The sequence below is a fragment of the Indicator indicator genome, unplaced genomic scaffold (genome assembly GCF_027791375.1).
Source record: "Indicator indicator isolate 239-I01 unplaced genomic scaffold, UM_Iind_1.1 iindUn_scaffold_197, whole genome shotgun sequence".
Classification (NCBI taxonomy): domain Eukaryota; kingdom Metazoa; phylum Chordata; class Aves; order Piciformes; family Indicatoridae; genus Indicator; species Indicator indicator.
In genome coordinates, this window is record NW_026539275.1 from 40001 (window position 1) to 65736 (window position 25736).

Sequence of the window (25736 nt, forward strand, 5' to 3'; positions counted from 1 at the left end):
GATAGATAGATGGATGGATGCATAGATAAATGGATAGATGGATGGATAGATAGATAGATGGATGCATAGATAGATGGATAGATGGATGGATAGATAGACGGATAGATGGATGGATAGATAGACGGATAGATGGATGGATAGATGGATGGATAGATGGATGGATGGATGGATAGATGGACGGATAGATAGATGGATGGATGGATAGATAGACGGATAGATGGATGGATAGATGGACGGATAGATGGATGGATAGATGGACGGATAGATAGATGGATGGACGGATAGATGGACGGATAGATGGATGGATAGATGGACGGATAGATGGATGGATAGATGGACGGATAGATAGATGGATGGATGGATAGATAGACGGATAGATGGATGGATAGATGGATAGATGGATGGATAGATGGATGGATAGATAGATGGATGGATGCATAGATAAATGGATAGATGGATGGATAGATAGATGGATGGATGCATAGATAGATGGATAGATGGATGGATAGATGGACGGATAGATGGATGGATAGATGGACGGATAGATAGATGGATGGATGGATAGATGGACGGATAGATGGATGGATAGATGGACGGATAGATGGATGGATGGATGGATAGATAGACAGATAGATGGATGGATAGATAGACAGATAGATGGATGGATAGATGGACGGATAGATGGATGGATAGATGGACGGATAGATGGATGGATGGATAGATAGACAGATAGATAGATGGATAGATAGATGGATGGATAGATAGACGGATAGATGGATGGATAGATAGATGGATGGATGGATAGATGGACGGATAGATGGATGGATAGATGGACGGATAGATAGATGGATGGATGGATAGATAGACGGATAGATGGATGGATAGATAGACAGATAGATGGATGGATAGATGGACGGATAGATGGATGGATAGATGGACGGATAGATGGATGGATGGATGGATAGATAGACAGATAGATAGATGGATAGATAGATGGATGGATAGATAGACGGATAGATGGATGGATAGATAGATGGATGGATGGATAGACAGACAGACAGACAAACAGATAGATACTCAGAATCAACCCTGGCTTAACCCCCCCACACTAATTCCTCAACCAGGCCTCAGTCAAATACAAAAGTAAATCAAATACACAAAAGTAAATCAAATCCAAAAGGTACCAAGAAAAAAATACATACAGAGATACTGAGAATTGACCCTGGATTAGCCTCCCCCCAGCTGATCCCCAAACTAGATCTCAGTTAAATACAAAAAGTATCAATCAAATACTAAAGCAAATCAACTATACAAAAGTAAATCAAAATACAAAAGTAAATCAAATACAAAAGCAAATCAAATAAGCAAAAGCAAATCAAAATACAAAAGTAAATCAATTATACAAAAGTAAATCAAAATACAAAAGCAAATCAAATATACAAAAGCAAATCAAATATACAAAAGTAAATCATAATACAAAAGCAAATCAAATATACAAAAGTAAATCATAATACAAAAGCAAATCAAATATACAAAAGTAAATCAAAATACAAAAGCAAATCAGATATACAAAAGTAAATCAAAATACAAAAGCAAATCAAATATACAAAAGTATCAATCAAATACAAAAGTAAATCAAAATACAGAAGTAAATCAAAATACGAAAGTAAATCAAATATACAAAAGTATCAATCAAATACAAAAGCAAATCAAATATACAAAAGTAAATCAAAATCCAAAAGCAAATCAAATATACAGAAGTAAATCAAAATACGAAAGTAAATCAAATATACAAAAGTATCAATCAAATACAAAAGCAAATCAAATATACAAAAGTAAATCAAAATCCAAAAGCAAATCAAATATACAAAATAAATCAAAATACGAAAGTAAATCAAATACAAAAGCAAATAAAAAATACAAAATAAATCAAAATATGAAAGTAAATCAAAATACAAAAGTAAATCAAAATACAAAAGTAAATCAAAATACGAAAGTAAATCAAAATACGAAAGTAAATCAAAATACGAAAGTAAATCAAAATACAAAAGTAAATCAAAATACAAAAGTAAATCAAAATACGAAAGCAAATCAAAATACAAAAGTAAATCAAAATACGAAAGCAAATAAAAAATACAAAAGTAAATCAAAATACAAAAGTAAATCAGAATACAAAAGCAAATAAAAAATACAAAAGTAAATCAAAATACAAAAGTAAATCAGAATACAAAAGCAAATCAAATATACAAAAGTAAATCAAAATACAAAAGTAAATCAAATCTGAAAGGTACCAAGGCAAAAGAATATATAGAGAGATACTGAGAACTGACCCTGGGTTAGCCTCCCCCTTGGCTAATACCTAAACCAGGCCTCAAATACAAAAAGTATCAATCAAATATACAGAAGGAAATCAAATATACAAAAGGCAAAAGAATATCTATATCTATATCTGTGTTTATATCTATATCTGTATATCTACATCTCTATCTCTACATCTGTATCTCTACTCAGAATCAACCCTGGCTTGGCCCCAAACCAGGCCTCAACCAGGCCTCAATCAGGCCTCAGCTAAGCCTCTGCCAGGCCTTTGCCAGGCCTCAGTGACCCCCATCCAGCCAAACCTCCCCAACACTAGGCCTGAGGTGGGGTCATGTTGTGTTGAATTAGATCTCCCCACCCCCCCCAAACGAATAATTTATCTTTTCAGAACTCTGCCCCAGAGAGCAAATCTCACCACACTCAGAATTCGGAGGTAAAAAATGGAATTGTGTTTACAAAAAAACCAAAACAACCTACACGTAACAGTGTAAAAGGTAATAAACATGTGCAGGGCTGGAAGGGAGCTCAAGGCTCAGCCAGCTCCAACCCCCCTGCCATGGGCAGGGACACCTCACACCACAGCAGGTTGCTCACAGCCACCTCCAGCCTGGCTGCAAAAACCTCCAGGCAGGAGGCTTTCACCACCTCCCTGGGCAACCTCTGCCAGGCTCTCACCACCCTCCTGGGCAAGAATTTCTTCCTCACATCCAATCTCAATCTCCCCACTTCTACTTTTGCTCCATCCCCCCAGTCCTATCACTCCCTGACACCCTCCAAAGTCCCTCCCCAGCTTTCTTGGAGCCCCCTTCAGATCCTGCAAGGCCACCAGAAGGTCTCCTGGGAGCCTTCTCCTCTGCAGCCTGCACAACCCCAACTCTCTCAGGCTGTCTCCATAGGAGAGATGCTAGAGACTCAAAAAGCCTCTAGAATTTTCCTATTCACGATTTATCTAAGCCAGGGACTAGCTTAAACCACTACAGCTCAGGACTAGGCCTCCCTGCCCCCCAGAAGATAGGCCCAGAGCAGGCAGAGACAGATTTCTGCCAGCCAGGTCTCACTCACACTGCTTGAAGGCAATGGCAGCAGCCACATGCCCAGAGCAGAGGAGAGAGCTACAGGAAAAGGGAACAGAATAATAGATTACGATATCCTTTGCCTCCCTTAGGACTGTCTATAGCCTCCTGAAGGTATTTTTAATCTCTCTGCTTTTGCAGTTAATCCTTACCCTACAACCCAGGTTTTGCCTGCCAGGGCACTGCCTGGCATGGCAGGAGGCTGGGGTGGCCCTGTGGTTGTGCAGCCTGGCTGTGGTGAGCAGGTTGAGCTTCTCTGACACCTCTTCTTTGTTTTTCTTTTTTTTTTTCCCTCCCTCTCCTCTCAGATGTATGACTACAGCTTAGACATGTGGAGTTTAGGCTGTATGCTGGCCAGCATGATCTTCCGAAAGGAGCCCTTCTTCCACGGCCAGGACAACTATGACCAAGTAAAGACTTTGCTACCTGGCTTGGATTTCATCAGATGTTTTGCCTGTCACCTCTCAGCTCTGCCTTTACAGTGGGGGAGGGTCCCAGTAGGCTGGGAGGATGTTGTTCCGTGCTTAGTTAAGGCAGCTGGGATTGGAGATTCAACGAATGGGTTGGGTTGGAAGGGACCTCAAAGATCCTCCAGTTCCAACCCCCCTGCCATGGGCAGGGACACCTCACCCTAGCCCAGCTTGCTCAAGGCTTCATCCAGCCTGGCCCTGAACACCTCCAGGGAGAGGGCAAGCCACAGCCTCCCTGGGCAACCTGTGCCAGTGTCTCACCACCCTCACTGCCAACAATTTCTTCCTCATCTCCAGTCTCAATCTCCCCTCTCCCAGCTCAAAGCCATTGTCCCTCGTCCTGTCACTCCCAGCCCTTGTCCAAAGTTCCTCCCCAGCTCTCCTGGAGCTCCATCAGGTCCTTGTGCAGGTGTTGCAAACCCCCCAAGTTTCAAGGCAGATTTTCCTTCCACCTGGGATGTTTCCAGGGGAGGTTTTGAATTTGGGCAGCTCTGGTGACCTTCCCTTCTGCTCTCTCTCTCTCTCCTCCCTGCCTTTTGTTGCAGCTGGTTCGCATCGCCAAGGTCCTGGGCACAGATGAGCTGTATGGGTACCTCAAGAAGTACCACATAGAGCTGGACCCACACTTCAACGACATCCTGGGCCAGTAAGTCAAGGGAAATGCTGCCTTTTCTTTGCTTGGAACACAGAGATGGAGATAAACTGATGTGCAGCTTCTTGAAGGACTCTCAGCAAAGGGTTGCTTTGATCTGGGTCACAGTGCTGCTTGCAGGCCCCATCTGGGTGCTCCTCATCTCAGGAAGTCACTGAGATGCAGCCTCTTTCCTTTTGCCCCTCCTGAGACCCAGCAGCCATCCCATTTTTCCTTCTCATTGACATCGTAGAGTCATGGAGTGGCTCAGGTCGGAAGAGACCTTAGAGATCATCTCCTCCAACCCCCCTGCCATGGGCAGGGATCCCTCTCAACTAAACTTGGTTGCTCAAGGCCTCATCCAACCTGGAAGGAGGCAGCCACAGCCTCCCTGGGCAGCCTGTGCCAGAGTCTCACCTGCCTCACACTGAAGAACTTCTTCCTCAGCTCCACTCTAACCCTGCTCTGCCTCAGCTCCAAACCATTCCCCCTTGGCCTGGCTCTAGACACCCTCAGCAAAAGTTCCTCTGCAGCCTTCCTGCAGGATCCCTTCAGGTCCTGGCAGGCAGCTCTGAGGTCCCCCTGGAGCCTTCTCCTCTGCAGGCTGCACACCCCCAGCTCCCTCAGCCTGGCCTCCCAGCAGAGCTGCTCCAGCCCTTGGAGCATCTTTGTGGCCTCCTCTGGCCTCGCTCCAGCAGCTCTGTGTCCTTCTTGTGTTGAGGACACCAGACCTGAAGTGGAGATGCTGACAGTGGGGCTCAAAATCTCCCAGCTGAGATCTCTCAGTCAGACCAGAGGTGGAGGGGACAGCAAGGACAGCTTCTGTGAGGCTGGCTGGAAGCCAGAGCACTTCTGGTCCCAAGGTTGTCACCCTGCCTGCTGTTGTTTCGTCCCTGGAGACAGAAGGGGATGTGCAGTGTTGTGCCTTTCCCAGCCATAGGACAGCCACACAACTGTGTCCCTAAAGAAGAGGACTTTGCCTCTTTGGCAAGTGCAAGGAAGAGCTGCAGCAGTGCCCATCACAACCCTCTCTTCTCACAAGAATCACAGGATGGGAGGGGTTGGAAGGGTCTTCCAGAGATCATCCAGTCCAACCCCCCTGCCAGAGCAGGGTCTCCCAGAGCAGGTCACTCAGGTGGGGCTTGAAAGGCTCCAGAGGAGACTCCACAACCTCTCTGGGCAGCCTGCTCCAGGCCTCCAGCACCTTCACACGAAAGAAGTTTCTCCTCATGTGGAGGTGGAACCTCCTGAGTTCCAGCTCCTACCCATTGGTCCTTGTGGTGTTACTGGGCACCACTGAGAGGAGCCTGGCACCTTCATCCTGACCCCCACCCCTCAGCTATTGACAGACATTGATCAGATCCCCTCTCAGCCTACTCCAGACTAAACACCCCCAGGGCTCTCAGCCTTTCTCCACAGCAGAGCTGTTCCAGTCCCTTCATCATCCTCATAGCCTCTGTTGGATTCTCTCCAGCAGTTCCCTGTCCCCCTTGATCTGGGGAGCCCAAAACTGGACACAATATTCCAGGTGTGGTCTCAGCAGGGCAGAGCAGAGGGGCAGGAAAACCTCCCTTGAACTCCTGGCCACACTTTTCTTGCTGCACCCCAGGATCCCACTGACCCTCTTGGCCACAAGGCCACATTGCTGGCCCGTGGAGAGCTGGCTGTGCCCTGGGACCTCAAGGTCCTTCTCCATGCAGATAGGTGATAGGGGCAGGTGGTTTCCCCTGGCACCTGTGGGCAGGTCAGAGCTTGGGCAGTGACAGCTGATCCCTTGGCAGGCACTCAAGGAAGCGCTGGGAGAACTTCATTCACAGTGAGAACAGACACCTGGTCAGCCCTGAAGTACTGGACCTCCTGGACAAGCTGCTGCGCTATGACCATCAACAGAGGCTGACAGCCAAGGAGGCCATGGAGCACCCCTATTTCTGTGAGTGTCTGGGGGGCTCCTGGGGTGGGCAGAGAATCAGAGGATTGTCAGGGCTGGAAGGGAGCTCAAGGCTCAGCCAGCTCCAACCCCCCTGCCATGGGCAGGGACACCTCACACCACAGCAGGTTGCTCACAGCCACCTCCAGCCTGGCTGCAAAAACCTCCAGGCAGGAGGCTTCCACCACCTCCCTGGGCAACCTCTGCCAGGCTCTCACCACCCTCCTGGGCAAGAATTTCTTCCTCACATCCAATCTCAATCTCCCCACTTCTACTTTTGCTCCATCCCCCCCAGTCCTATCACTCCCTGACACCCTCCAAAGTCCCTCCCCAGCTTTCTTGGAGCCCCCTTCAGATCCTGCAAGGCCACCAGAAGGTCTCCTGGGAGCCTTCTCCTCTCCAGCCTGCACAACCCCAACTCTCTCAGGCTGTCCTCAGAGCAGAGCAGCTCCAGCCCTCTGCTCCTCCTCCTGGCCCTTCTCTGGACACCTTCCAGCCCCTCCAGAGCCTTCCTGGAACAGAGGCTCCAGCACTGGACCCAGAGCTCCAGGTGTGGTCTGAGCAGAGTGGAGCAGAGGGGCAGAATCCCCTCCCTGGCCCTGCTGGCCACACTTCTGCTGCTGCAGCCCAGGCTCTGCTTGGCTCTCTGGGCTGCAAGTGCTGACTGCTGGCTCCTGCTGAGCTTCTCCTCCCCCAGCACCCCCAAGGCCTTTCCTTCAGGGCTGCTCTCCAGCCAGTCCCTGCCCAGCCTATAGCAGTGCTTGGGATTGCCCTGCCCCAGCTGCAGGACCTTGCCCTTGGCCTTGGTGAACCTCAGGAGGTTGTCATGGCCCCAGCTCTGCAGCCTGTGCAGGTCCCTCTGGAGGGATCCCTTCCCTCCAGCCTGTGCAGGTCCCTCTGGCTGGATCCCTTCCCTCCAGCCTGTGCAGGTCCCTCTGGATGGATCCCTTCCCTCCAGCCTGTGGAGATCCCTCTGGATGGATCCCTTCCCTCCAACCTGTCCAGATCCCTCTGGATGGATCCCTTCCCTCCATGCTATCCAGATCCCTCTGGATGGATCCCATCTCTCCAACCTGTCAGCAGCACCAGAAGGCCTCTTGGCTCACAAGGGCAAATCGTGGTGGTGGCTGGTGGTGGAGGGGTTAGGGGGCGGTGGTTTGAGGGCAGTTTCTCTGCAGGGTGGAGCTTCCCCTTTTATTAAAGGGCTGTTTCCCCTTCCTCCTGGGCCTGGCTGCCTGGTTTTTTTGCAGATCCAGTGGTGAAGGAGCAGTCCCAGCCCAGCCCAGAGAACTCTGTGCTCTCCAGTGGCCTGACAACGGCGCGGTGAAGCCTGGAACCCGACGGGTAACTCAAGATGTTTACACAATAAAAAGCAAAAACCTTCAGTCACACAGTGAAGGGAGAAAGAACCAAGGACCCCTCCCTCCCCCCAACCACCACCACACACCTCCCCCATCTCCTCCTTCTCCTCTTCCCCCTTTGTACTACTCAACAGAAATCTAACCCTTTGCGGGGGGATTCGTGGTGGTCTCAGAAACCTCTTCAAGTTCCTCTCTGGTGGTTGTGGTTCATTGTAACTCTTAACCCCTGTGGTACCAAAGCCCTGGGCAAAGTTGGGTCTTTAGTGATGCTATCTTCCCCCTCTCACCCACCTCCACCACCACCTGCACTCCCAGGGCTCAACCACAGCTGATTCTGGTTCACATCTCTCTGTGATCCTTTTCTTCCTTTCTCAATCCAGCCTTCTCCACCAGGCTGGTGGGAGCAAGTGTGGTGGTTCCAGCAAGCAGCCCTCTTAGCATGGCCTCATTTCTGCCCCCTGGATGAACCAAATTCAGCCCTGGGGGTTTGGTGGGGGGGGGGGGTGTCAGCAGTTGCAACTCTGCTTTGCAGCTCCAAGGCCTCTTTGAACTGCTCACTCTGGGCTTGAATTTGGCCTTTGAATTCCAGTTGCAGTTGTGAACGCCAGGATGCTTTGGGGGGGTTGGGAAGGGGGAAGGTTCAACCAAAACCGGTCCACAAAGCCAGCAGAGCATCTCAGGATTGCTTTGGCCACTACCCTGAGAGTTGCTGGGGTGGGGGGAGAGTGAGATCTTCCTCCCCTCTCTCCCAGGGGTGTTTGACAAAGGCTTGCTCTGAGAAGCAACTCCAAAGGGAGCTGCTTTGGAAACTTGTGGATGTGGAGGGGCTGCTCTTGGAAGCAGGAGAGGAGGAGAGACTTTCCCAGCAAGCTCAGGAGAGTCAGTGTTGCAAGGTTTCTGGTGATAGGGGTGCAACCACAGACCTCAGGCACTGTGGCTCCCCAGGAGAATATTTTTTTGGGGGGGGCAGAGCAAAGTTCAGTGGAAGGAGGAGAGGAGGCCAAGGGAGGAAAGCACAGGGAGGGGGAAGGATGGGTAAGGAGCAGCTTGGTTTGGTGTGGGGAGGGGAAGGATCAGAGCCCAGCAGCTTGGTTTGGTGTGGGGAGGGGAAGGATCAGAGCCCAGCAGCTTGGTCTGGAGTGGGGAGGGGAAGGATCAGAACCCAGCAGCTTGGTTTGGTGTGGGGAGGGGAAGGATCAGAACCCAGCAGCTTGGTCTGGAATGGGGAGGGGAAGGATCAGAGCCCAGCAGCTTGGTCTGGAGTGGGGAGGGGAAGGATCAGAGCCCAGCAGCTTGGTTTGGTGTGGGGAAGGGAAGGATCAGAACCCAGCAGCTTGGTCTGGAGTGGGGAGGGGAAGGATCAGAGCCCAGCAGCTTGGTCTGGAGTGGGGAGGGGAAGGATCAGAGCCCAGCAGCTTGGTCTGGAGTGGGGAGGGGAAGGATCAGAACCCAGCAGCTTGGTTTGGTGTGGGGAAGGGAAGGATCAGAGCCCAGCAGCTTGGTTTGGTGTGGGGAAGGGAAGGATCAGAACCCAGCAGCTTGGTTTGGTGTGGGGAGGGGAAGGATCAGAACCCAGCAGCTTGGTTTGGTGTGGGGAGGGGAAGGATCAGAACCCAGCAGCTTGGTCTGGAGTGGGGAGGGGAAGGATCAGAGCCCAGCAGCTTGGTTTGGTGTGGGGAGGGGGAGGATCAGAACCCAGCAGCTTGGTTTGGTGTGGGGAGGGGAAGGATCAGAACCCAGCAGCTTGGTTTGGTGTGGGGAGGGGAAGGATCAGAGCCCAGCAGCTTGGTCTGGAGTGGGGAGGGGAAGGATCAGAGCCCAGCAGCTTGGTTTGGTGTGGGGAGGGGAAGGATCAGAACCCAGCAGCTTGGTCTGGAGTGGGGAGGGGAAGGATCAGAACCCAGCAGCTTGGTCTGGAGTGGGGAGGGGAAGGATCAGAACCCAGCAGCTTGGTCTGGATTGGGGAGGGGAAGGATCAGAGCCCAGCAGCTTGGTCTGGAGTGGGGAGGGGAAGGATCAGAGCCCAGCAGCTTGGTTTGGTGTGGGGAGGGGAAGGATCAGAGCCCAGCAGCTTGGTCTGGAGTGGGGAGGGGAAGGATCAGAGCCCAGCAGCTTGGTTTGGTGTGGGGAGGGGAAGGATCAGAGCCCAGCAGCTTGGTCTGGAGTGGGGAGGGGAAGGATCAGAGCCCAGCAGCTTGGTTTGGTGTGGGGAGGGGAAGGATCAGAGCCCAGCAGCTTGGTTTGGTGTGGGGAGGGGAAGGATCAGAACCCAGCAGCTTGGTCTGGAGTGGGGAGGGGAAGGATCAGAACCCAGCAGCTTGGTCTGGATTGGGGAGGGGAAGGATCAGAGCCCAGCAGCTTGGTCTGGAGTGGGGAGGGGAAGGATCAGAACCCAGCAGCTTGGTCTGGAGTGGGGAGGGGAAGGATCAGAACCCAGCAGCTTGGTCTGGAGTGGGGAGGGGAAGGATCAGAACCCAGCAGCTTGGTCTGGAGTGGGGAGGGGAAGGATCAGAACCCAGCAGCTTGGTCTGGATTGGGGAGGGGAAGGATCAGAGCCCAGCAGCTTGGTCTGGAGTGGGGAGGGGAAGGATCAGAACCCAGCAGCTTGGTTTGGTGTGGGGAGGGGAAGGATCAGAGCCCAGCAGCTTGGTTTGGTGTGGGGAGGGGAAGGATCAGAGCCCAGCAGCTTGGTCTGGAGTGGGGAGGGGAAGGATCAGAGCCCAGCAGCTTGGTCTGGAGTGGGGAGGGGAAGGATCAGAGCCCAGCAGCTTGGTCTGGAGTGGGGAGGGGAAGGATCAGAACCCAGCAGCTTGGTCTGGAGTGGGGAGGGGAAGGATCAGAACCCAGCAGCTTGGTTTGGTGTGGGGAGGGGAAGGATCAGAGCCCAGCAGCTTGGTCTGGAGTGGGGAGGGGAAGGATCAGAGCCCAGCAGCTTGGTTTGGTGTGGGGAGGGGAAGGATCAGAGCCCAGCAGCTTGGTCTGGAGTGGGGAGGGGAAGGATCAGAGCCCAGCAGCTTGGTTTGGTGTGGGGAGGGGAAGGATCAGAGCCCAGCAGCTTGGTCTGGAGTGGGGAGGTAGCTGTCCAGCTCCTGCTCCAGGACTTGGGATCCCACCTGGTGTTTGCAGGCAGTTGAATTCTGGGCTGGGGGTGTGTGTGAGTGTGGGGAGGGTTTGTCCTTGTGGGGTCCTTTCATCAGCTCCCTGGTTGGCTTTTTTCTAGCTCCCCCTCCTCCCTTTTCCCCCTCAATTCACAGTTGCCTCCTCTTAATTATGTTGGGGTTTGGGGTTGGTTTTGTTGTTTTTTGTTTGTTGTTGTTTTTTTTTTTTTTGTCTTTTTATTTTCTGTGTGGTTTGAACTTCATCAAAGTGGTTCTGGTGACACTTCCAAAAAACAAACAAACAAAACAAAACAAAACAAACCCCACAACAACCTAGAAGCTGGAGATAATTAAGACATTTTTTGGGGTGTTTTGTGGGGGTGCTTTTTTTTTTTTTTTTGGGGTGGTGTTTTTCTTTTTGGCCCACCAGCACCTAAACCACAGAATTTCCTTCTGCAGCATTGTCAAAAAAAAAAAAAAAAGGAAAAAAAAAAAGGGGAAAAAAAAGGGGAAAAAATAGAAAAAAAATTATAAAAATAGAAGAGTTAATTTTTTTAATAAGGTTGCAAAATGTTTCTCTTGGAAACATCCTGTTTACACATTCCAGAGTTCCAATAAAGTTCTATTGGCATCTACAGCAGGTCCCATCCCATTTTTTTGTATCATTCACTTGAAACCAATAAATATCTCAACAGCTTCCACTGTCTACTGTCTCCAGTCTATGGCAGAGCCACAAAGGAAGGGACAGCCTGAAGCCCTTCACTCCTCAAGGAGGTCACCTTGGTTTTCCCAGCCCCAGAAGGCAACCCCCTCCCCCTCCCAACCCCCATCCTGGGCTGCAGCCAGAGGAGTGTGGGCAGCAGGGCAGGAGAGAGGATTCTGCCCCTGGGCTCTGCTCTGCTCACACCTCACCTCCAGTCCTGCCTCCAGCTCTGCTGTCCCCAGCAGAAGGAGGACACAGAGCTGTGGAGTGAGGCCAGAGGAGGCCACAAAGATGCTGCAAGGGCTGGAGCAGCTCTGCTGGGAGGCCAGGCTGAGGGAGCTGGGGGTGTGCAGCCTGCAGAGGAGAAGGCTCCAGGGGGACCTCAGAGCTGCCTGCCAGGACCTGAAGGGATCCTGCAGGAAGGCTGCAGAGGAACTTTTGCTGAGGGGGTCTAGAGACAGGCCAAGGGGGAATGGTTTGGAGCTGAGGCAGAGCAGGGTTAGAGTGGAGCTGAGGAAGAAGTTGTTCAGTGTGAGGGAGGTGAGACTCTGGCACAGGCTGCCCAGGGAGGCTGTGGCTGCCTCCTGCCTGCAGGTGTTCAAGGCCAGGCTGGATGAGGCTTTGGGCAGCTGAGTCTAGTGGAGAGTTGGCTCCTGTCAGCCTGGGTGGTTCTAAACATGTGCTGAGCAGGGGGCAGCTCTTCCCTTCCACCCTGGGATGGTGGACACTAGAGAGAGGATGGTGAAGGGAGACTGGAACATGTCTGATGAGGAAAGACAGAGCCCTGGGGCTGATAGCCTGGAGAGGAGAAGGCTGAGAGGGGATCTGGTCAATGTCTGTAAATATCTGAGGGGTGGGGGTCAGGAAGGGGCCTGCAGTGACAGGAGCAGGGGCAGTGGTTTGAAACGAGAGCTGAGCAGATTGAGATTGGATGTGAGGAACAAGTTCTGCACCAGGAGGCTGCTGGAACACTGCAACAGGTTGCCAGGGAGGTGGTGGAGGCCTCATCCCTGGAGATACTCAAGGTCAGGCTTGAGAAGGCTCTGAGCAACCTGATCCAGTGGAGGATCCCTGGTGACTGCAGGGGGGTTGGACTGGATGCCCTTTGGAGGTCCCTTCCAACCCAACCCCATTCTGTGATTCTAAGTCCCTGTGCTGCTTTGCTGAGCTGCCTCTCTGCCCTGCCTGGCTTGCCTCTCTGCCATCCTTGCCTCTCTGCCCTGCCATCCTTGCATCTGTCCCCTGCCATCCTTGCCTCTCTGCCCTGCCATCCTTGCATCTGTCCCCTGCCATCCTTGCCTCTCTGCCCTGCCATCCTTGCATCTGTCCCCTGCCATCCTTGCCTCTCTGCCCTGCCATCCTTGCCTCTCTGCCCTGCCATCCTTGCCTCTCTGCCATCCTTGCATCTCTGCCATCCTTGCATCTGTCCCCTGCCATCCTTGCCTCTCTGCCCTGCCATCCTTGCCTCTCTGCCATCCTTGCATCTCTGCCATCCTTGCATCTGTCCCCTGCCATCCTTGCCTCTCTGCCCTGCCATCCTTGCATCTCTGCCATCCTTGCATCTCTGCCCTGCCATCCTTGCATCTCTGCCCTGCCATCCTTGCATCCCTGCCATCCTTGCCTTTCTGCCCTGCCATCCTTGCATCTCTCCCCTGCCTTCCCCCCTTGTCCCTGGCACCCCTTCCAGAGCAGGCTCAGGACCCCCTGCTGCCCCCCATCCAGACAGGCAGGCAGGGTAGAGCTGGGGCAGGACACAGGGATTGCAGGGCACAGGCTGGCAGGGCACAGGGACAGCAAGGCACAGACTGGTGGGGCACAGGGACAGCAGGGCACAGCGAGGGCACAGGGCACTGGCACACGGGGCCAGGGCACAGGGCGGCAGCTAGGGCACAGGGCTGGCAGGCTGGCAGCAGGGCACACAGGGGGCTGGCAGGGCACAGGGGCGGCAGGGCACAGGGGCAGCAGGGCACAGACTGGCAGGGCACAGGGACAGCAGGGCACAGACTGACCGGGCACAGGGACAGCAGGGCACAGGCTGACCGGGCACAGGGGCAGTAGGGCACAGACTGACCGGGCACAGGGGCGGCAGGGCACAGACTGACCGGGCACAGGGGCAGTAGGGCACAGACTGACCGGGCACAGGGGCGGCAGGGCACAGACTGACCGGGCACAGGTACAGCAGGGCACAGACTGACCGGGCACAGGGGCAGCAGGGCACAGACTGACCGGGCACAGGGGCGGCAGGGCACAGACTGACCGGGCACAGGTACAGCAGGGCACAGACTGACCGGGCACAGGTACGGCAGGGCACAGACTGCCTGGGCACAGGGGCGGCAGGGCACAGACTGACCGGGCACAGGTACAGCAGGGCACAGACTGACCGGGCACAGGGGCGGCAGGGCACAGGCTGACCGGGCACAGGTACAGCAGGGCACAGGCTGGCAGGGCACAGGGGCGGCAGGGCACAGACTGCCTGGGCACAGGGGCGGCAGGGCACAGACTGGCTGGGCACAGGGGCAGCAGGGCAGGGGCCGGCCGCACCCCCCTCCCACTCTCCGGCTGCCTCCTCCCCCCGCCGCGGGGCAGAGCCGCCCCTGGGCACCTGCCTGACTCCCTCCTCCCCTCTCTCCCCAGGGCTGCTGCTGGCGCTCCCAATTTCCCCTCAGCAGAAGGAGAAGCAAAGCCTCCGAGGTGCCATCCGGCGGCGGGCAGGCTGGGCGGCGCGGGCGGGGCTGGCACGGCACGGGGGGGTGGGCACAGCCGGGGCCGGAGGGTTGCCGCCGAGCTTCCCTTCCTCCCTCCCTCCTTCCCTCCCTCCCTCCCTCTTTTGAGTGTTTTTAACGAAAACAAAACAAACAAAAAAACCCCAAACAAACCCCAAAAGGTTCTTCTGCCTTTGGTTCCCGGTTGAGCTCTTCCTGCCCCTTGCAAGCATGACAACGTGAAAGGGTTGTGCTAAAGCTGTTGGGTTTTGGGTTGCCTCCTTCCTCTCTCCCTCTGGATGTTCCTTTTTGCCTCCCCTCTCCCCCCTTCCCCCAACGAAGCTCTTGATGGACCACTGGTTGTGCCAGCTTGTGCCCATCTCATGCCAGGGCACGGAGGTGGCAGGGGAAAGGGTGAGGGGAGGGGAGGGGAGGTGTGAGTCCCACTGTGGATGAGTCTCTAATGAAAAAAAACCCACAAAAAAAAAACAATAAAAAACCCAAAGAATTCTATATTGTTGAATAAAAGTTTTAAAAGAAGCATCTGAGGAGGAAGTTGTTTGGTTGGGGAGAGGGAGCTGTGGGGGGCAGGAGTGGGGAAGGCTGGCAGCAAGGGGGGTGCCCGTGCCAAGGGAGGAGCCAGCTGGGCCACATTCAGCCTGGGCAGAGGGAAAGGAGCCACTGCCACTGCCCCTCCAGTCCTGGTGCTTCAGAACAGCTCTCAGGAGCTCCCCTCCAGTCCTGGTGCTTCAGAGCAGCTCTCAAGAGCTCCCCTCCAGTCCTGGTGCTTCAGAGCAGCTCTTAGGAGCTCCCCTCCAGACCTGGTGCTTCAGAGCAGCTCTCAAGAGCTCCCCTCCAGTCCTGGTGCTTCAGAGCAGCTCTCAAGAGCTCCCCTCCAGTCCTGGTGCTTCAGAGCAGCTCTCAGGAGCTCCCCTCCAGTCCTGGTGCTTCAGAGCAGCTCTTAGGAGCTCCCCTCCAGACCTGGTGCTTCAGAGCAGCTCTCAAGAGCTCCCCTCCAGTCCTGGTGCTTCAGAGCAGCTCTCAAGAGCTCCCCTCCAGACCTGGTGCTTCAGAGCAGCTCTCAAGAGCTCCCCTCCAGTCCTGGTGCTTCAGAGCAGCTCTCAGGAGCTCCCCTCCAGTCCTGGTGCTTCAGAGCAGCTCTCAAGAGCTCCCCTCCAGACCTGGTGCTTCAGAGCAGCTCTCAAGAGCTCCCCTCCAGACCTGGTGCTTCAGAGCAGCTCTCAGGAGCTCCCCTCCAGTCCTGGTGCTTCAGAGCAGCTCTCAAGAGCTCCCCTCCAGTCCTGGTGCTTCAGAGCAGCTCTCAGGAGCTCCCCTCCAGTCCTGGTGCTTCAGAGCAGCTCTCAGGAGCTCCCCTCCAGTCCTGGTGCTTCAGAGCAGCTCTCAAGAGCTCCCCTCCAGTCCTGGTGCTTCAGAGCAGCTCTCAGGAGCTCCCCTCCAGACCTGGTGCTTCAGAGCAGCTCTCAGGAGCTCCCCTCCAGACCTGGTGCTTCAGAGCAGCTCTCAAGAGCTCCCCTCCAGACCTGGTGCTTCAGAGCAGCTCTCAAGAGCTCCCCTCCAGTCCTGGTGCTTCAGAACCACAGATCTCAGGAGCTCTGGTTGGAAGAGACCTCCAAGCTCATCCAGTCCAACCTTTGTCCCAGCACTGAAGGGTCACCACTAAACCACATCCCCAAGCACCAAGCTCCACAGGCTGCTTGGACACCCCCAGGGATGGTGACTCCAGCACTGCCCTGGGCAAACCATTCCAATGTTTGAGAAGCCTTTCAGTGAAGAAATATTTCCTATCATCCAGCCTCCTCCTCCTCCTCTTCCTCCTCCTCCTCCTCCTCCTCCTCCTCCTCCTTGCTTGGAGTTCAGCCAGCATGAGGTCCAAAGCCTTTGTCCAAGTTCCATCAGCACCCAAAAGGTGCAGCCCTTGCCTGGGTGCCCCTTGCATGGAGCATCTCCTGCCCACTGGATCTCCTGTCTGATTGCCTGTTTGGTTCCCTCATCCCAGCTGCCCTTCATCCACTCCTGCTCCCACAGGAAGGTGCAGGCTGAGGGAGGTGGGTGGAGTGCCCTGGACAAAGCCCAACACCTCACACTCCTTGCAGAAGTCATTTCTTTGTTCTCAGCTTTGTTTTTGGCTCCCAAAGCTGCTGTCTGAATCTCCTGCTGCTGCTCCTGGCCAAAGGTGGCTCCTGGGCCATGCAGCCAGGGATGGATTAAACTGGGAGGGCAAAGATCCAGGTTAGGGTTTCCCAGGACATGACCCTGAGCCTGGGGCAGGCCCAGACTTGGTGACAGTGCAGAGGGTTGCTCCATTTGGCTCCTGTAACTGCACCCAGCAGAGTGAGACTTCAGAGCAGCTTCCTGGAGACCTCATTCCTCTGAAGGCATCAGCTTGCTGGGAGCCCTGAAGGGCAGGAAATGCTTTTGTGCAGAGTTATTTCTGGAGCAGGCAACCTCTGCTCTCCTCTGAGACCAGATTGTGTGGTGAGGCTGCACCTTGAACCCTGGGGGCAGTTTGGGGCTCCTCAATCCAAGAAGGACCTTTGAGGGGCTGGAGCAGGTCCAGAGAAGAGAAACAAAGCTGGGGAAGGGTCTGGAGAAGAGGGCTGGGGAGGAGCAGCTGAGTGAGATGGGGAAGAGGAGGCTGAGGGGAGACTTCCTTGCTCTCTACAGCTCCCTGGCAGGAGGTTTGCATGAGCTCATGGTCAGCAGGTCTGGGGATGTGATTGTCCCTCTCTACTCAGCCCTGCTGAGGCTACACCTTGAATCCTGGCTTCAGTTTTGGGCTCCTCACTCCAAGAAGGACATTGAGGAGCTGGAGCAGGTCCAGAGAAGGGCAACCAAGGTGGGGAAGGGTCTGGAGAAGAGGGCTGGGGAGGAGCAGCTGAGGGAGCTGGGAGGGAGAAGAGGAGGCTGAGGGAGACCTCATTGCTCTCTACAGCTCCCTGAAAGGAGGTTGAAGCCAGGTGGGAGCTGGTCTCTTCTCCCTAGTCTCAGGTGATAGAAGGAGAGGAAATGTCCTCAAATTGTGTCAGGGAAGGCTCAGGTTGGAGAAGAGGAAAAATTGCTTCCCAGAAAGGGTTCTCAGGCCCTGGCCCAGGCTGCCCAGGGAGGTGGTGGAGTCTCCATGCCTGGAGGTGTTTGAAAGCTGCCTGGATGTGGTGCTGAGGGAGGTGGTTGGGTGGTGGTGGCTCAGCACTGTGAGCTCTAGGGCAGTGGCTGGGACTTGGTGGTCTCCAAGGTCTCTTCCAACCTCAGCAGTTCCCTGGTTCAGTGACTCTGACTTGCTTTGTGTGTGCTCCAGGTGTCTGTGTGACAACTTCTGCATGAAGGAGAAGCTGCAGTTCCCCCTGATGCTGCCAGGGACTGTGTGCTTGGCACATCTGTAGCCCAAGGAAGAGACAAGAAGAACTAGCAGATGGCATCGTGTTTGTCAGCAGGATGGGCACTCTCAGACCCCACTGCAGCCAGCTCTGGAGCCCCCAGCACAAGAAGGATGTGGAACTGTTAGGAAAGGGTCCAGAGGAGGCCACAGAGATGATCAGAGGGCTGGAGAAGCTCCCCTGGGCTGAGGAGAGGTGGGGCTGTTCAGCATGGAGAGGAGAAGGCTGCAGGGAGACCTCAGAGCAGCCTTCCAGGACCTGAAGGGGCTCCAGGAGAGCTGGGGAGGGACTTGGGACAAGGGCTGGGAGTGCCAGGATGAGGGACAATGGCTTTGAGCTGGGAGAGGGGAGACTGAGGATGAAAAGGAGGAAGAAATTGTTTGCTATGAGAGTGGGGAGGCACTGGCACAGGCTGCCCAGGGAGGCTGTGGCTGCCCCCTGCCTGGAGGTGCTGAAGGCCAGGCTGGATGAGACCTTGAGCAAGCTGGGCTGGTGGGAGGTGTCCCTGCCCTCCCCAAAGGAGGAGCAGCTGGAGGAGGCCAGCCCAGAGCTGGGAGTAGCCAACAGTCTGAAAGGAGTTGCAGGAAAACTGAGGGTGGCACAGCAGCCACTGCTGCTCCTTGCTTTGTGCTCAGGTAAGGGCAGCTGCTGAAGGTGGCACTTGGGGTTGGCTCCTCTCCCTGCACCACAAATCAACAGTCCCTTGGCAGGCAGGCAGCAGGGGCAGCAGAGGCAGAAATGGCAGCAGGGAGAGCAGGGGTGGTAAGGACAGTAGGGGCAGAAGGGGCAGCAGAGGCAGAAGAGGCAGCAGGGGCAGAAGGGGAAGCAGGGAAGCAGGAACAGGAGGGGCAGTAAGGGCAGCAGGGGCAGCAGGGGCAGAAGGGGCAGTAAGGGCAGGGCTCTCCCTGCCTCTGTGCTCTAGTGCAGAGGGTTTAGGGTTTTACCCACAGGTACCTCTGCAAGGGGCAGTTGTTTTCTGTTCAAAACAAGAGAGATGTGGAGGTGCTGGAGCCAGGGCAGAGGAGGGCAAGGAAGCTGGGAAGGGCCTGGAGAAGAAATCTGATGGAGAGAGACTGAAGGAGCTGGGGATGGGGAGTGTGAAACAGAGGAGGCTGAGGGGAGACCTCAGTGCTGGCTGCAGCTGCCTGAAAGGAGGTTGTGGAGAGGTTGGTGCTGGTCTCTGCTCCCAGGTGATGAGTGACAGAACAAGAGGGAATGGCCTCAAGCTGCCACTGGGGAGGTTCAGACTGGACAGCAGGAAAGATTTTTTCCCAGCAAGAGAGATCAGGGATTGGAAGGAGCTGCCCAGGGAGGTGGTGGAGTCCCCAAGCCTGGCTGTGTTTGCAGGTGGTGTGGAGGTGGTGCTTGGGGCTATGGTTTAGGGGTGACCCTTGTAGGGTAGGGTTCTGGGCTGGACTTGGTGATCCTGAGGCTCTTTTCCAAACTGTTTCTGTGATTCTTGCCTTAGGGTAAGTTTTTCTCTGTGTGTTTGGGGTTTTTGATGTTGCTGTTTGGGGTTTGTTTGGCTTTGTTTGATTTGTTTTGGGTTGTTTTTTTCCCAGAGACAGATTCCTCTGGCACCTTTATTTGCATGAACAAATACAGCTGTGCTTGGGTTCTGGCTGGGTACCCCCAAGATGTTGGTGAAAGTTGGATCTGAGAGGGACTATCAGAATCATTGAATGGGTTGGGTTGGAAGGGACCTTAAAGGTCATCTACAGCCAACTTTCCTGCCACGGGCAGGGACACCTCCTGCTAGACCCTGACCACCACCACGGAGGGGACATCTGCGACCTGTGGTGAGAGAACAAGGAGCAGTGGTTTGTAACCAGAGCAGGGGGAGATTTACATCGGACATCAGGAAGGAATTCCTTACTCTGAGGCTGGTGAGACCCCGCAACAGGTTGCCCGCAGCAATCGTGGACAGCCCCTCCGGCAACCAGCCCCCCGGCCGTGCCCGGGAAGCAAAGCAGGGCAGGACGGGCAATGGGACCCTGCCCGCCGGCCCGCAACACCAGCAGCCAGGCTGCGGTGCTGGGCAGGCTCCGCCTGGACCTCCGGCGGCCGACACGACCCCTCGGCCCCGCCTGCCCCAGCCTCCGCCAAGGCGACTCGGTCCCTGCCGCCCCTCAGGCGGTTCCGTTCCTCCTGCTCCATCGCTTCTCAGTCTCCCCGACCCTCCCGCCCTTCAGTCCTTTCCGCCCCTCGGGACCTCCCTCCTCTCGCTCCCTGCCGCACCCATGTTCCTCCCACACCCCTATCCCGCCCATCTCTCGCTCGCTCCCGCCCCTCGGTCCATCCTTCGGTCTCTCCCGCAACCCTGTCCCACCCGCCTCTCCTTCGCTCCCCTCGCTTCTTCCTTCCCGTCCCTCGGTCCCTCCCGCACCCCCGCCTCGCCCGCCTCTCCTTCCCTCCCCTCCGTCCCTCCCTTCCCTAGGTCCCTTCCTCCTGTCGCTCCCTCCCGCACCCCTGTCCCGTCCGCCTCTCTATCCCTCCCCTCGGTCCCTCCCTCCCTTCTCTCGATCCCTCCCTCCCCTCGGTCCCTCCTTTCTCTCGATCCCTCCCTTCCGTCGTCCCTCCCTCTCCTCCGCCTCTTCCTCCCCTCGCTCCCTCCCTCCCCTTCGCCCCCCGCCTCCCGCGCGTTTTCGCCTCCCGGAAGTAGATCCGGCGCGGGCGGAGGGGCACTAGCTCCTAGCGCGGTTTCGTAGATCCGGCGGCGCCGCGGTGTGCGCGCGGCAAGTAGTTCCCTGGTGACGACGACAGGCGGGAGCGCGGAGGGATCAGCGGGAGCCGCCGTGCCCGTTGCGCAGCCCGGTACCGGCGGCAGAGCGGCGGCCGGCCCGGCCCCGGCATGTTCAAGAACACTTTCCAGAGCGGCTTCCTCTCGGTGCTGTACAGCATCGGCAGCAAACCGCTGCAGATCTGGGACAAGAAGGTGAGCGGCCGCGGGGGGGCCGAGTGCGGCCGCGGGTGGCGGAGTAGGGCCGCGGCGGGGCCGCTCCACCTCAGCCCCCCGGGGGGATAGCGCCCAGCCCGGCCTGCTGAGGCGGAGCAGCCGCGGCCCGCCGGGAAGCAGCTGGAGGGGAGGCCCTGGGGCCGCTGGCGGTAGGCAGCCGGTGCCGGAGCTGCTGGTTGCGGGTTGCTGGGACCCCCACCCCGTGCCCTGGGGGGATGTGTTGATGGAAAAGGAGCTGGAGTGGGGCCAGGGAAGAGCGACCAAGCTGGTGAAGGGCCTGGAGCACAAAATCCTGTGAGGAACGGCTGAGGGAGCTGCAGCCTGGAGAAGAGGAGGCTGGGGGGAGAGCTCATCACCCTCTACAGCTGCCTGAAAGGAGGCTGGAGCCAGGGGGAGCAAGGGACAGGGCAAGAGGGAATGGCCTCCAGCTGTGCCAGGGGAGGTTCAGGTTGCAGATTAGGAACAGTTTCACCCCCGAAAGGGTTCTCAGGCCCTGGCCCAGGCTGCCCAGGGAGGTGGTGGAGTCTCCATGCCTGGAGGGGTTTCACAGCTGCCTGGATGTGGTGCTGAGGGAGGTGGTGGTAGCAGCAGTGGTGGGATCTAGGTGAGGGGGCTGGACTCCATCTCCAAGGTCTCTTCCAACCTCTGCAGTTCTATAATCCTACTGCAAGCTCTTTGTCAGCAAACTGAAGAACATAATCCGGGGTCAGAGCACTGCCAGCCCTTTGTGGTGGTGGCTCAGCAGCAGTGGTGGCACTGTGAGCTCTGGGGGGGTGGTTGGGACTTGGTGATCTCCAAGGACTCTTCCAGCCTCAGCAGTTCTGTGATTCTATGATTCTGCCCCTGCTGGCTGAGCAGAGGAGCCCTGCAAGAGGCTACAAACCTTGTCAGATGCTGGCAGCAGGCAGCAGAAAACAAAGCAAAGCCTTTGGCACCTTCAGCAGCTTCCCCACGGGAGGGGCTGTTACAGGTGGGGGTCTCCTCTTGTCTCTCACTCATTTTTTTAAACAGCTTGGCTTGAAGAGGTTTAAAGGTGGGACATAGTGGTGGCTTCTAGTGTGGATGAGGAGTCAGGAGTGTTCCATCTGTTTGTTTCTTCCTTGCTGCCTGCTTCTAGGACAGCCTGAGAGAGTTGGGGTTGCTCAGTCTGGAGAAGAGAAGGCTCCCAGGAGACCTTCTTGTGGCTTTCCAGTATCTGAAGGGCTACAAGAAAGCTGGGGAGGGACTTTTTAGGGGGTCAGGGAGTGATAGGACTGGGAGGGATGGAGCAAAAGTAGAAGTGGGGAGATTGAGATTGGATGTGAGGAAGAAATTCTTGCCCAGGAGGGTGGTGAGAGCCTGGCAGAGGTTGCCCAGGGAGGTGGTGGAAGCCTCCTGCCTGGAGGTTTTTGCAGCCAGGCTGGAGGTGGCTGTGAGCAACCTGCTGTGGTGTGAGGTGTCCCTGCCCATGGCAGGGAGTTGGAACTGGCTGAGCCTTGAGCTCCCTTCCAGCCCTGACAATTCTGTGATTCTGGAGTGGTCCTTTGAGGGTTTCCTGAGTGTCTCACATCAAGCACACTTAGGAGGAAGTTTGGAGGTGAGGTCCAGCAGGTTGAGACCTGCTGCTTCCTCCCCATCCTCCATGGCTGTGTTGCTACCTAAAAATGATCCTGCAAAACCTTTGGGACACTCCCTGGGACCAAGCTTTCCTTTCTGAGGTGACTCCTGGTGTACTCAGTTGCTTGTGCTTGAACCTAACCTGAAGTTTTTGTGGGGGTCAGCAGGAGCAAAGGCCTCCATGGCAGTTCAGCAGGTAGTGGTGGGGATTGTTTGACCTCAAGTGAGCATTTACAGGTTGGGGGGTGAGGAACTGGCAGTGCAGAGCCATGCTTCGTAGAGCATGGTCTGTGAAGGAGGAGGAGCCTGCAGCTTCTCATGTCAAAGCAGTGAAGCTGCTGAAGGGTCTGGAGGATTGGTCTTGTGAGGTTGGAGGGCAGCCTTGAGCAACCTGGTCTAGTGGAAGGTCTCCCTGGGTGTCCAGGCAATGCATGGGGCTGGGCTTCTCTGGCACTGCCTTGGTGGCAGCAGGAGGCATCCTTAGGAGCAGCAGGGCTGTGGGGTGGTGGTGCTCAGAGGTCTGTCTGTCCTGAGGAAGCTTGGGTGAGCTGCTTGTGAGGACTGCCCTGCTCACAGAGGTGTGGTGTGGAACCAGACTGGGCTTTCAAACTATTGTAAAGGGTCCAGAGAAGGCCACAGAGATGATCAGAGGGCTGCAGAACCTCCCCTGTGAGGACAAGCTGGGAGAGTTGGGGCTGGTCAGTCTGGAGAAGGCTCTGGGAAGAGCCTTCCAGGACCTGAAGGGGCTCCAGGAGAGCTGGGGAGGGACTTTGGACAAGGGCTGGGAGTGCCAGGATGAGGGACAATGGCTTGGAGCTGGGGGAGATTGAGACTGGAGATGAGGAAGGAATTGTTGGCAGTGAGGGAGGTGAGACTCTGGCACAGGTTGCCCAGGGAGGCTGTGGCTGCCCCCTGCCTGGAGGTGTTCAAGGCCAGGCTGGATGAGGCCCTGATCAAGCTGTGCTGGTGGGAGGTGTCCCTGCCCATGGCAGGGGGGTTGGCACTGATGATGATCTTTAAGTTCCCTTCTGACCCATCCCATTCTGTGAATCTATGATCCCTGTGGATCTTCTTAATCATCTTTCTCCATATTCCTCCTGCTGGTGAGTGGAGGTGGACCATGGTTAGCTGTTGGGAGGACCCAAGGTCAGCTGGGGTCCCCAACTCATCTGAGTGTCAAAGGTTTTCTCTTTCCCCAAGGAGTGCAGCCAGGAGCAAGCCCCTCTGAATGCTGTGCTGGGGTCCTCTCTTGCAGCCTGTCCCTGACTGCTTAGTTCTGTCCCCCAGCATCCTTGCCCAGGTTGCCCCAGGCACCTACACCTCAAATGCAACAGTGGAAGCTCCTCACTGCTCCTCTCCAAACCTGTGTGCACCAGTTGCTGCAGCACAGCCAAGTAGTTCTTGCTTTTGCCTCTTGTTTTGCCTCCTACTTCCTTCCTGGGGGGAAAGAGGTGTCCCAAGGCCCTTGTGCTGGTTGTGGAGCCACCAGAGGAGCTTTGGGAAGTGCTGGACTGCCCTGCACTGAGGCCATACCCATGGCTGCTCCCTTCCTGGGGGGAAAGAGGTGTCCCAAGGCCCTTGTGCTGGTTGTGGAGCCTCTGGAGAAGCTGTGAGCAGTGCTGGCCTGCCCTGAGCTGAGGCCACCCCCGGGCAGGGGCCCTGGCTGTGCTCTGGGTCGCTCTTGCTGCCACAAGTCGGTTGCCAGGCGCCAGCAACAATGCAGGAGAAGGCCTCCAGAGGTCGGCCACGGACCGTAGCCTGCTGGCCCCGGGGCCCTGGGGAGGTTTGCTGCTTTGCTGCTTTGCTTCTGGCCTTTGTTAGGCTCCAGTAGGGTTGCCAGCAGCAACGGAAGCCTCAAGAAGTAGGTCTGTCCAGACAGCACTGCCCGTGGGGCTGCTGCTCCCTCCAGACCCTGGGAGATGTCTGCACATGCCAAAGCTTTCCCAGGGTGGCTTTGGAGAGTAGGGAACTTCCCACTTCACCTAATATCCTCTGAATCAGGCTGTGATGAGGTTGTGCCTTCCAACCCAAACCATTCTCTGAATCTATTTCAAGGACTTCTGTTTTCTAAGAGGGTTGTTGCCCTTTCCTCCCTTTCCCTCCCCACCCCCCCCAGCTTCAAAATTCCACCTTCTTAATCACAGAATGCATCTGGTTGGAAGAGACCTCAAAGATCATCCAGGTGCAACCCTCCACCTGGAAAATATTGGCCAAGTAGACATGGGGAGTTCTAAAATGGTCTGAAATCTTCTCTTTCTCTGAGCTTCCATGAGACAGAGGAAAGCCCCTGGAGACTGGGAGCCCACAGTGGCTACAACAGGATCATCCCTCCAGCCCCACAAAGTGATGGCTCTGCCTGAGGGAGTGGGGGATGGTTTGTGTGAGCTCACAGGGAAGGGACCTGATCAGCCTGGAGAAGAGAAGGCTTCAAGGGGGACCTTGGAGAGACCTTCCAGTGCCTGAAGGGGCTCCAGGAGAGCTGGGGAGGGACTTTGGACAAGGGCTGGGAGTGCCAGGATGAGGGACAATGGCTTGGAGCTGGGAGAGGGGAGACAGAGTGGAGATGAGGAAGAAATTGTTGTCAGTGAGGGTAGGGAGACACTGGCACAGGTTGCCCAGGGAGGCTGTGGCTGCCCCCTGCCTGGAGGTGTTCCAGTCCAGGCTGGATGAGGCCCTGAGCACCCTGTGCTGGTGGGAGGTGTCCCTGCCCAGGGCAGGGGGGTTGGGACTGGATGATTTTTGAGGTCCCTTCCAAACCAACCCATTCTGTGAATGAGGGAGGTGGTCCCTGGGGCAGGCAGGAGGTGAGCTTAGGCTCTGGTGGAGAGCTGGGCTCTGGAGCCTGCTGAGGAGCTGAGCTGGGGCACTTGGGTCCTGGGGGAGAGCACTTTGAGCCCCTGCTGGCAGGGAGTGCTCCAAAGCTGCTGAGGGGCCTGGCACAGCTCTGCTGTGAGCAAAGGCTGAGAGAATTGAGGCTTTTAGCCTGCAGAAGAGCAGCCTGAGGGAGATCTCCTCAGTGCTCAGCAATACTGCAAGGGTGGCTGGCAGGAGGGTGGCACCAGGCTTTTTGCAGTGGTGCCCAGTGACAGGACAAGGGCTGAGGGGCACAGAGCTGACCAGCAGAAGTGCCACCTAAACATGAGGAGGAACTGCTGGGATGTAAGGCTGGCAGAGCCCTGGAGCAGGCTGCCCAGAGAGGTGCTGGAGCCTCCATCTCTGGAGACATTCCAGCAACCCAAACCTGCCTGGACCTGTTCCTGCCCTAGCTGAGCCTGCCTTGGCAGGGGGGGTTGGACTGGATCACCTCCAGAGGTCCCTTCCAACCCCTACCAGTCTGTGATTCACCATTCTGTGGGAGGAATCCTGCAGCCTGGCCTCTGCTCTCTGCTCACCTCCTCTCTCCTCTGCTGCCTTCATCCTGTTTCTGCCAATGCTGAGGAAGAAGAGTTGCTGCTTTTCGTTGTCCCTGTAGTCTGGGGGAGGAAGACCTTCCCAGCTGAGGAAA

At 55.8% G+C, this 25736-nt stretch overlaps 1 protein-coding gene across 1 annotated transcript in view; it reads left to right on the forward strand.

Moving 5' to 3' along the window:
• Positions 1–14280, forward strand: part of LOC128980456 (casein kinase II subunit alpha') — a 26280-nt gene extending 12000 nt beyond the window's left edge. Inside the window, exons 5-9 of the mRNA XM_054398930.1 lie at positions 3701–3802; positions 4408–4508; positions 6275–6423; positions 7671–7764; positions 14217–14280. Of these exons, the coding sequence (XP_054254905.1) occupies positions 3701–3802; positions 4408–4508; positions 6275–6423; positions 7671–7747 (429 nt within the window). The 3' untranslated portion in view covers positions 7748–7764; positions 14217–14280. The remainder of the gene's footprint in view (positions 1–3700; positions 3803–4407; positions 4509–6274; positions 6424–7670; positions 7765–14216) is intronic.
• Positions 14281–25736: the final 11456 nt, after the last annotated feature.